This window comes from Petaurus breviceps, unplaced genomic scaffold, assembly GCF_028583685.1.
Source record: "Petaurus breviceps papuanus isolate PSGF00001 unplaced genomic scaffold, PetGlider_PUasm1.0 191, whole genome shotgun sequence".
Taxonomy (NCBI): domain Eukaryota; kingdom Metazoa; phylum Chordata; class Mammalia; order Diprotodontia; family Petauridae; genus Petaurus; species Petaurus breviceps.
In genome coordinates this window covers 3,101,931-3,113,479 of record NW_027185811.1, presented here as the reverse complement: position 1 = coordinate 3,113,479, position 11,549 = coordinate 3,101,931, and the positions used below count along the sequence as shown (strand labels likewise).

Genomic DNA, 11,549 nt, shown 5'->3' with positions numbered 1-11,549 from the left:
TAGATGCCCATTTCCTCTACTTAACCATCTGGAGGGATGACTAAACTTCAGGATTTTTTTTCTTGCTCACTGATTTTCTATATTCTTCCATTTGAGATGCCTTGGACCTAGCCCAGGGACTGATTGCATCATCTTGGTTTGAGCTCTTAGGGATGTGGCTTTCTTCCCAGCACTAGGGAGGGCAGATTGGCATCCACATCATCAGGGTGCCAGGTGCTATGCATATTAATCAGGCCCTACTACCCTGTCTTCCAGAAGCTTATAGTCTTTAGAGCCTGGAATGGAAGATACCTGTCTATTCCTTGTAAAGAAAAGAAGCAAGCATTTATTGTGCGCCAGGTGCTGTACTAAGTATTTTACACTACTATTTCATTTAATCCTCACATCCACCCTGAGAGGTAGGTGCTATCATTTTCCCACTTCATTGTTGAGGAAACTGAGGTAGACAGAAATTAAGTGCCTTGACCAAGATCATGTAACTAGCTGGTGTCTGAAGCCAGATTTGAACTCAAGTTCAAAGCTACCAGTTAGTCAATAACTATGATTAGTAGAGCATGGAAGAGTGTGGAACGGAGAGAAGACCCTGGAAAATCAGTCTCTTCTTGTCTCTGACTCTGTGGGAACTAGTCCCTTCATCAGTTATGATGAAAAGCATGGGACTGATTAAAAAGGATAGTGCCACTGAACCTGTGGCAAGACTGCATTCCTAATTCTTGCATGGTAATATTTGTCCCCATTTCCTCTCATTATCCACCCCCCAAAACAAACTCCAGGAATAAGGAGTTTCCTTTAAACACAACCTATTGAGTAACTAAAGGATCAGAAGTCATCCTTCATATTTTCAAGACCTGAGTTTCCCAACTGTCTGCACTTAAATACTTTGGAATTACATTCATTCCACTGAGACCCAAAGCCACTGACTGTCCCCCAAACCTAGAATTCTCTCTCTCTTGAGCTCTGCTTTCCCCTCACTTCCCTGGCTTCCTTCAAGTCCCAGCTAAAATCCCATCTTCTATAAGAAGCCATTCCCAATGATTCCCCTTAATACTAGTGCTTTCCCTGGAGATTGTCTCTAATTTATTCTGTATAAATGTTCATAATGGTTGTCTTCATGTAGCCTACCACTTAAGAGCAGTGACTGGTTCTCTCTCTCTCTCCTTTTTTCTGTATCCCCAGTGCTTAACACAGAGAGCCTATCACATTGTAGGTGCTGAATGTCTGTTGATTTGACTTGACAAAAAAGGGTTGAGGCAAGAGTGGGGCTTTAATGCTCCAAGAACCTATATCATTTCATCATTTTAGGCCTCCTTACATCAGTACATATGACAACTGCTATCAGGATGGACTTTGAAAGTTATCATCTCTAAAAAATGTATTGCCCAGTGGTCAGCCTGGTAATGAGTTGGTAATGAGACTAGGCTGGTCCTCAGAGAGTAAATGACAATAAATCCAACACCAGGCCCATACTTAAAGCCTTTCTAACTTGAGAGAATCTGTTATGGTCTCCTGGCAAAACCTTAATGCAGAGTAGTATAATAAGAATGTAAATTTTAAAGATCTTCCCTGCCCCTAGGCTAATGTGCACCTGAAGCCTGGGGTGGGGGAGGCTTGTTTTTCAGTAGATACTTCTTGATTGGCCAGTGAGTCAATAAGGTTGTTACATTCTCTGAGCCAGGAGAAGGCTATATAAGCCCTGATGTGTAGCTTTGTTTTTGGGACTCACTTTGAGAAGTGTTCTGTGATTTGATCTGAATTCTGGGAAGCCGTTGTTGAGAGTCCCCCGGCTTTGAAAAACCCAGAATGTGGAAACCCAGATGTTGACTGGGTATGGATCTAATGGTTGGACAGTTTGGAAATCTGTCTACTTGATGTTTCTGTCTTGATAATTATGCCTGTGTACTTTGAGGTTCAGGGTGCTGACCTTTTCTCCTGAACAAGGTAAACGGTATATGTCTGACTGATTAAAGTAAGCTTGTTAACCCATTTTGAGTTGCTTTCCTTTAACAAAGCAGATCCAAGAACCTGTGGTAGCTGCAAACCCTGAGGACGCTTGGGGTGCTTGCTACTACAAGTAGTAAAAATAATATTGGAAATGCAGATGTCATGTATTTAGGTGACCTAAGATCACATATAGAGGGCAAGTCAGTATTGAGTATTTGCTTATAAGTTAAGTCAAATCAGAATCCTACCAAGAACTTTATGATAACCATCCACAAACATTTACTGTGTCAACTATTTGCAAGTTCTTGAGCTAGGTGTTGGAGATTTAAAAAGGTGGGGGATCCTCCCTTAAGGGACTTATAGCTAAGATGGGAAGAAAGTATATGTATAAAAAGATAGATAACTTGATGGAATGGGATGGGGAGATGAAGCTCCTAATCCTGAAGAATTTTTAAAGATTTCTTTCTGGAAAGCCTGAGGAAATAATTCCCATATTCCTCCCAGAGAATCATATTCTAATGATCCCAGCCATTAGAAATACAAACCTTGTCATAGAAGTGATCCCTGGCCAGGGTCCTGATATGTCAACTGCTTCCCCATTCAAGCTGACTACTCTGGACTGGGAAGACAAGAGCAGAACAGAGAGGAGGTGAGACTAGGATGAGGGGAGAGGAGCACCAGCTCTGTTCCTCGACAGCCACCTGTTCTCATCTCATCCCCTACACATTGTCTGACTGCTTGCTCTGTGATTGGGAAGCCTTTTTTTTGTCTTTTTTTTTTTTGTCTTTTGTGTCTCGAGGTTTTCTCTGCTTTGCTTTTCCCCTCCCAGCCTCCCTCCTTGTTCCTTTTTGTAGATAAACTCCCACGGGCCTCCCACAGCAGTTTCAGAATATAGCCTCCTGGGTTTGTTCTTGTTGACAAAGACTTCCAGTCCTTCTCTGAAAAAGGCTCCCCCTACCAAAATAAAAATTATCTTTTCTCAAGGAGGACTAATTCTAGTCCAAGACAGGACAATCTGAGTAAGGTCAGAGGTCACTGTCACATCCCCAGTTCATTCCACCCTTCTCAGTGTTTCTTTCCTCCCTGTTCTGCTGTCTAAGAGAGTCTGTGGGATCAGCATATACTGTGTCTTGGGAGGAGAAAGGGAAAAACTCAAAAGGGGACTTTGAACTAAGACCTTATAACCACACATCAAACAAGTTTTTGAAATCAAACCAGATGGAAAGATCAAGCTTAAGTGTTATGGAGGGGGGATCCCCACTCTCTTCTCCCATGATTCTCTTTTGGGTGGTAGTGGAAAGGATGGTTTTCACAACATAATACAGAAAGAATGAAAATCAGTCCTTAAAGGTGGAGGTGTGATAAGAAATGGAGTCAGGTCTTCTCTGAAAAGTCTCTCTTCCCCCCACCTTCCCACAAGCGGGCTGGGGTCTGGATAGAGATTCCAGAGATAAGGCCTGCCCAAGGCCTCGGGGAAACAGTAGATTGCCGGGCCCATTTTGGGCATCTGCCTCTGCCAACTAAAACTGGCCACCTGGGATCTGAAAAGGCCAGGACTTGAGATGACTAGATATTAAACAACCCCCAACCCACACAACCTCCTCTCTCGAAGGCTCTTTAAATGGGGAGTGCCCCTCCTCTGAAAAAAAGGTTATCTCTGGTGGAGGAGACTTAGTCTGGAGATTACCACCTCTCCAGGTCCATCAGGCTCTAGGAATTTGTCAACACGCATTTATTAAGCACTTAGACAAGTGGGGCGGGTTACTCGGGAAGAATAAACGCAGATCCAGCTCCCACCCAAATTCAATTGGGGGTGGGGTGGGGTGGGGCGGGGGACGGAATAGAGGAAGAAGGGTAAACTCACTTTCCCTTTACACCGCCGAACTCCTAGCACCTCCTTCAGTCATTTAAATGAGCTTCCCGGCTCATTTAAATACAGGTGTCTGCGGCTTTGATCTGGTCCACCTATGGGGCGGGGAGGGGAAAGTAGGGGAGTATGTCTAGAGCATACAAGTCTATTAGTTTAATCTGTCAGCCCCCCTCCCCCCACCGCCCCCGAGCCTGATGGAGAGTGCAGGAGGGGATGTGGGGTAGGTGCCTTGCATAGCCTCAGCTTCACTTGGAGACAAATTGCTGTTTTGGCCCCAGCGGCTCAGCTCGGCGAAGGCGGCTGCTGCGCTCCGTGGCAAACAGTGGGAGGGGGGAGGAGTCGGGAGCTGGCAGCTGGGGGGTGGGGGAAAGAAAGGAAAAGATGGGGGGGGGGGGGGGGGGGGGGCGGCGAGGGGACTCTAGAAGACGAGGAGGATGTGGGAGAGGATGGAAGAGACGCGACCTGAGAGAGAATGGACCCAGAGGTGGAGAGGCGCCTAGGAGCCGGCGAAACTCGGTTCAGGTGGCTGTCCCTAGAGGTCAGACAAGGGTCACCTCGACTATGTTCCCGGAATCCAGACTAGACAGAGGTCATTCTGATCTTTTCCCGGGTCTGCAGGCCAGACTTGTCCCCAATGGAGGGGCTGCGCTTCCCCCTCCACACACACACACATACACTGTCTCCTCCCCTTTGGGGAAAAAAAAAAGTGACTCCGTATCTTCCTGCAAAAGAACGCTGGATTTGGAGTCAGAATCTAGTGCAAACACTGGCTCTACCACTTATTCCTGGTACGACCTTGGGCAAGTCACTCCATCTCAAGAGTTTCTGAGCGGGGTTGAACTGTTTCCGAAGTCTCTTCCAGCTCTTGACAATTCTACAGCCCTAGAAGACAGGGATATTCCCTTCTCTCCTTCTCCAGCAGCCCCCTCCCCCACCCAGCAGTTGCTGGAAAGGCTCTTCTTCAGTGCAGGGGTAGAAGATAATTATCTGAGGCAAAATACGCCACCTGACCTTGCTCCCGCTTCCAGGGTTCGGAGATCAGACACATAAATCTGAGGCAGGGGTTCTTATTAAATTGGGGTTCTTGAACTTTTTGAAAAATCTATTGTGACAACTATTTTTATATAGTCGGTTTCCTTTGCAATCCAATATTTTATTTTAGGAGTTTAAAAACATTCTGAGAAGGGGTCCTTTGACTCCACTGGAATGCCGAAAAGGTCCATGACACAAAATAGGTCAAGAACCTTTGTTCTAAAGAGTTTCTCCACCGGTAAGTAGCCAAGTCTCAACACTCGGGGCCCCCTTCAAGCAACCAGAGCACCCCCTCCCCTCCTGCAGTGGCTTCTTCAATCCTTCTGCCCGCCTGTTCCCACTACCGACTATAGTTCAGCTCATTTCCTATTAAGACTTAACTGGGGAGCCCAGACTACAAGTAAGGTATCTAGTCTCCGATCTTGGGTTCGAGGCGCCACTCAGACCCTACTTTCCTAGTCCAACTCTATCTTGGGCTCTGCTAGACGGGAACTCTTTCAACTTTAGCATCTCCAAACCCTATTAGCCTTCAATTACTTCAGCCCAGGTTTCTACTTTTCAGGGGAGAATTAAGACTAGAATGAGCAGTTTCCGACCCCGAGAGTTCCCTTCCTTCCAGCTAAACCTTCTTTCCATCCCCAGGGTTTCCTGCTTCTCACCAGAGAACCTTTGGGCAAAAACTGTGTAGAAGGCTCCTCCAACAGTGGGAGAGACCAGAACCTCCTGGGCGATCTCTGCTTGGATGATCCCAGCCGCGCGAGGTGCTGGGTGGGATGAGGACCAGGAGTACTAAATGGTCACTTCCACTGCGCACCCCCTTTCCCCAATCCAGATCCCCAATCAGAGGAGCTTCAGACTTGGTACTTCTGCAGGCAGCCTGTGCCTTTAAGGAGCCAGCCCTGGCAGGGTGTGCCCTGTCTCCATGGTTACTCCGGTGCAGGCGGGCAAGTTGGTAGGGAGGGGGGGTGGGTTGGGAGCCGCATCTCTCCATCAGACCGAGGTAGGTGCAGGGACCTGGAGCGAGGCCGGAGCCCAAGTCAGTGGGAGGGAAGCGGGACCCGAACCCTGAGAGCACGGGAGGAGTCCAGAGACATGCTTCTGACCCCGACGGAGCGGACTGCCCCTCGCACTGGGGCCCCAGAGCCGTGGCTGGGCTGTGCCCCCAGACAGCTGCCCTAGGACCCGCGCCCGGGGAGACGGCGCCGGGGGCAGCGCACGGCGCCCGCTGGACTGGCGGGGCGGGGAAGGGCGCGGTAGGGCAGAGAAGGAAAGGACTGCCCACCCTCTCCCCCTCCTTCCCCGCCCCGCGCCCCGGGAGGGATGGGGCGGGAGGCAGCGGCAGCCTAAGATGCCGGCTATGAGGGGGCTCCTGGCGCCGCAGAACACCTTTCTGGACACCATCGCCACGCGCTTCGACGGGACGCGTGAGTTCACCGCACCCCTTTGCAGGCGGGACCCCTCTCCCGGTGGGAGACCCACAAACACACCAGCCTAGATTTCCAAAGAATCTCCAGTTTCCTTCCCCAAGAAGATCCCCATGGGGGCCACTTACCCCCGTTAAGGCAGGGGGGTCTTAATCTTTTTGAGCTATGGACCCCTTCGGCATTTTTGTGAAGCCCATGGACCCCTTCTCAGAATAATGCCTTTAACAATGCATAAAATAAAATACAGCGCTACAAAGGGAACCAATTATATTAAATAGGATTATAAAAATATTTTTTAAAGTTTACAGACCCCTTGAAATCTACCCCACAGACCTTGCCCTAAGATCTTCTGGCCCTTCCAGGTCCATTCCCACTTTGCAGAATTCTTGAAGATGGACCTTTGTCCAATCAAATTCTTCCTGGGAAGACCGGGGGTGGGGGGACGGGACGCTTTCGAGTGGGCGGGAGAAGAGGGGCAGAGGTAACCAGAGTCCCCCTGGTTGTAGTTGACTGAATGGTCTGGGGCTTGGGAAGGTTTGCTCACCTCGCCCGATGCCTCAGAGCGCCTTTCTCACCCTCCCCCCCCGCCCAGAAGGATGAATGGAAGGGAGGAGAGAAGCTGACCAGGCGCAGTCCCCCATCCCCCACTACCCACCTCTCAATCAGACCCTAGGGGGGGTGGGGATCCTAAATAATCGGTCTGAGGGTTCAAGGTTAGAAAAAGGAGGTTTGGAAAGGGAATGTGAAAGAGGAAACAGAAACTGGCCAGCGGGGAGCATAGCATCTCCTCACCAGCCAGAGCTTCATATCCCACCTGCATATACTCCACCAAAAAGACAAATAATCCAGCCATATTAAAGCGGCAACTGGAGAGAACAAGCAGTAAAGCTATAGTAACCTCCACCTCCACAGGAAAAAAAAGTCAAGTGTTATCAGGGTTTGGGGGCCCACACTTCCCTAGGAGTGGCTGAAGAGCCTGGAATTGGGGCTTCGGAGCAGAGCATTGGTCTGGGATACATGGCACCTAGGTACTGCTCCAGTCACCCATACCCTGGAATCAGGGGAAGTCATCAGAGTTGCACCTGGGCCAGCAGGTGTGTGTGTGCACAACTTAGTCATTGCCCATTCCATTAACCCCACTCCCTCCCAAACCATTTCCCCCAGGATGGTCTCTCCAGTCACTTGCTGAGGGATAGATGGGGGGTGGGGTGGGAAGGAAGGATGCTGGGAGCTGACGGAGCTCCCACCATCTGCCTCTCCATATGTTTGGCACCAGCCTAGCCCTCTGATTCAGCAACACCATTACCACCCCCAGCTACTTCTTCAGCCATCATCTAGGGGACCACTCTGGTTCAAATCTCAGGGCCGGGGCCAGCTAGCCAGGGCCCAGGGGTCTGTCAGTCTGGGGACTTTCCCACCCCATCCTCCTGAGACGGAACAGAATGAAGAGGGAGGAAGCAGGAAGCCTAGGAGATCTACAGAGTGGGTTAATGAGTGGAGCCAAAGAAGGATTAGGGGCAAGTAGCTAACCACGGTACACCTACACTTTCATCTAGATTTTCCAAGATGAACATAAAAGAGAGAGTCACATGTCTACACTATCCAAGATTCATTTAATAAGCCTGAAACAGGACACACACACTCCCTTAAGCCTTCTGGGAGAGATATACCAGGACAAATCAACCAACAAAAAACTAAGTGTCTCCTGTGTGCCAAGTACTGTCTAGCTGCTGGGGAAATGGACAAGTGAAATAGTACTTGGGAGCTGTCCCCTTGGCCAGAGGAGACTACAGGTGCATGCATGCACATAAACATATACATATATGTGTGTACGTGCATATCTATATGCACATACATTTCTGTTTCTATATTTATGCATATGCAAATATGTGTATATATTGTATATATAGATAGATATGTATATACAAAGTTAAAGCTGATTTTGTGGGGTAGGCACTAGTAGCTAGGCAAAACTAGAAAAACTTTTGGTAGGTATTGCTTGAGGCTTCTAGGAGTAGAGGCGTCCCAGTCTCTCTGAGTTGGGATGCCACGTGTGAGGATGGCCAGTTTGGATGGATTGTATTGTATGTGAAAGGGAGTAAGATGGAATAAAACAGGAAAAAAATCGATTGGGGCCAGTTTGTCAGGGGCTTCAGAATGCCAGAGGACTTTATATTTGATTTTAGAAGTAATAGGAAGTCACTGGAGTCTATTGGATATGGAAGTGACATTGTCAGATCTACACTTTTGTAAATTACTTTGGCAATATGTGGAGCATGGATTAGAGTTGGGAGAAATTTAAGTCGTAGAGGCCAATTAGGAAGCCACAGATGAGACGTGATGAGGACCTGAACTGGTGTGCTGAAAAGAGATGTCAGAGAAGTAGAAATAACAAGATTTGGCCATTGAATGGATATGTGGAGTGAGTAAGGAGTCAAGAATGACATAAAGTTTGTAAATCTGGTTAAAGGGGAAGAATGGCGGCAGCCTCCACCTTCTTCTAGGTTTGGGGCTGGGGCAGGGAGGAGTTTGACTTTGGATATATTGTGTTTGAGATGCCCATGGAACACCTGGTTCAAAATGCCCAACAAGCAATTGGTGATGAGAGATTGGGGCTCAGGAGATCGAGATGAGGGTTAGATATATAGCTCTGGGAGTCATCTGCTTAGAGATTATGAAACTTATGTCAACTGATGAGGTCACCAGACTTCCAGGATGTATACCCAAGGGGGGGAAGAATAGGTTAGAGGGAAGGAAGACTAGCATAAAGGGCACACAGACACTCACAACACATAAACGAGGTGAGACACTTGAGGTCACATACACACACACAGATGCTGCTGTCCAGGACAAACAGACACACCCCAGGAAAAAAAAGTACGAGGACATTAAACAACAACGGATACGTTGCTGAATTGTCTAGTATACAAACACCGTGAGTGACACAGATACTCACTTCTAGAGACTATTAACCTCAAGACACAGAATTGGAATCTGAAGAGGAACATTGCAAGCATAATCTTTCACTTAACAGTTATGCTCCCTGGTTCCAGAGCTTTACCAGGATGGAGGTAATAGTAATCCTCTACTCTCTGGTCATATCTGACACCCTTAGGGGAAGAAATGTCCTCCCCTGGGGTTATTGGAGAAAAAACCTTGGTAGAGCTGGGAGCTGGGGAATAAGGGGAAGGGAAAGAGGAATCCCAGGGGAAGGAGTAAAACCTTAGCCTCATTCTAGAGTTGGGAATCCAGACTCCAGGGTCCTTCATGATTTTTCTCCCCCTTCCCCTTCCCTAGGGTTTCTTGAAGACAACCCACAGAAATAGATTGGAAATAGAAATTGGACTGGGGGAATTCTCATCCCCAAGAGGCTGAGCCCCTCTCAGATCAAGCTGGTTAACAACCTGCCTAAGCACACTACATACATACCCATAGCCCTGCCTCTCTCTTTCCCTCCCTTCCCAGGCACACACATAACTTTCTTGCAGACACACTGTAACTTCTCTTGCAGACAGTAACTTCGTGCTGGGCAATGCCCAGGTTCGGGGATCCTTCCCTGTGGTTTACTGCTCTGATGGCTTCTGTGACCTCACCGGCTTTTCTCGGGCTGAGGTCATGCAGAGAGGTTGTGCGTGCTCCTTCCTCTATGGTCCTGACACTAGTGACCTTGTCCGTCAGCAGATCCGAAAGGCCCTAGATGAGCACAAGGAATTTAAGGCTGAACTGATTCTATACAGAAAGAGTGGTAAGCCAGGGATAACTCCTCACCTCTACCTGCCAGCTACCAGTTCCAGTTAATTCCACCTTTTCCTACTCTTCCTCTGTCTACGTCACCTTCTATCCCTTCTTTTCCCTGTCATCTATGCCTCTTCCATCCTCTCTGCCTATCTCCCCATCCTCTGTACCCCATGCCCTCCTCCCTCTCCATTTTGAGCACATCTTCCCTCTTCCATTTCCCCACTCAAAAAAAAAATTATTAGCTTAATTAGCAACAAACTGAACAAACCCTTTGCATTGTTTATATCATGTCTCTCTCCCACTCGACCTACTCATGATCCATTCATGGCGGGATAAAATGAGCTGGTCCTCTAGCCCATCCTGGAAACCCTTCTGTTTTCTCCTGGGTGGGAGAGGGCTCAGATTCTGCTACCCCCTTCCTCACTGCTAAGCTTCACACTGATAGTTCTTTCTACTATCTAAGACAAACATCCAAGGATATGCACACAAAAATAATTCTTTCTTACATATGCATGTACCTGTGCCCCCCCACACACACACTATCAGAGATTTTTGTCTCTGTCTTAGACACACTGTGACAAACTTCTACTATAGCCCCAGCCTATTCTTCTTGATCCGATCCTCAATTCAGACAAACAGTGGGTGATTCTTCCTCTTCATATGATAACCCTTCATGATATAAACAAAGCCAGTGATTAAGTCGCCTGTATCCTTTCCTTCTCTAGCCTGAATCATTCCCCCTCGCTTCTCCTTCCCTCCCCTCTTCTCCTCTCAAAGAAACTGTTTTCCCTAGGGGGAGGGTAGGAGCAGGGCCAGAGTCTTGAAGCTAGGGCAGCTGTCTTTGTGCCTAGGTCTCCCTTTCTGGTGCCTCTTGGATGTAGTGCCCATCAAGAATGAGAAAGGTGAAGTGGCCCTCTTCCTGGTCTCCCACAAGGACATCAGTGACTCCAAGAACCGCGGGGGACTAGACAACTGGAAGGAGGGAGGTGAGGATGGATGGTGGATCTGCTGAGCAGTCATTTACTGTAGGCCTCCTCCAATGGGTGGCAAAGCATTGTGACTGGTGTTGGGAGAGATCGAAAGAAAATGAAGACACAGAAGCCCCCCGTCCTCAAGGAGATTTCGTTCTTCAAGAAGGGTTGGCTTGGTGACCTGGTTATTCTGATGGGATAAGGGATAATCCATGCCAAGGGGAAATAACAGTACCTTCAGGTAGCCCTGGCTTCCCAGGCACCTAGCTGTGCTCCAGCACAGCGCTCAGCTCAGTTTAGTCAAAACCAGGCTCATTTTTTTTTTCAGAAGGCAAAACAGGAGAAGCCGCAACAACAGAAACCCCCATAAGAATGTGTAAATATAACAGCTCTATAGAATACAGGTTTATGAGCCAAAGTTAGCTGAAACTTAATCACAGAGTGGACCTGCCCAGCACAGTTTATGGTACACTCATCTCCAGTTCCTTCTCCTTACTGTTTGGGGAACCCAGCCACCATACCCCTTTGTTCAATCATAATCTCTCTCTCTCTCTCTCTCTCTCTCTCTCTCTC

The 11,549-nt window shown here is 48.2% G+C and overlaps 1 protein-coding gene across 3 annotated transcripts in view; it reads left to right on the top strand.

The window, feature by feature from the left end:
- Positions 1-5,831: 5,831 nt before the first annotated feature.
- The window catches only part of KCNH3 (potassium voltage-gated channel subfamily H member 3), a 38,506-nt gene continuing 32,788 nt past the window's right edge, over positions 5,832-11,549 (top strand). For 2 of the 3 annotated variants that reach the window (XM_069092607.1, XM_069092608.1), the window contains exons 1-3: positions 5,832-6,267; positions 9,779-10,012; positions 10,857-10,991. In XM_069092607.1, coding sequence (XP_068948708.1) covers positions 6,192-6,267; positions 9,779-10,012; positions 10,857-10,991 — 445 coding nt within the window. In that variant the 5' untranslated portion in view covers positions 5,832-6,191. Of the gene's footprint in view, positions 6,268-9,750; positions 10,013-10,856; positions 10,992-11,549 lie in introns of those variants that run through there. The other variant, XM_069092606.1, reaches the window with a different exon arrangement.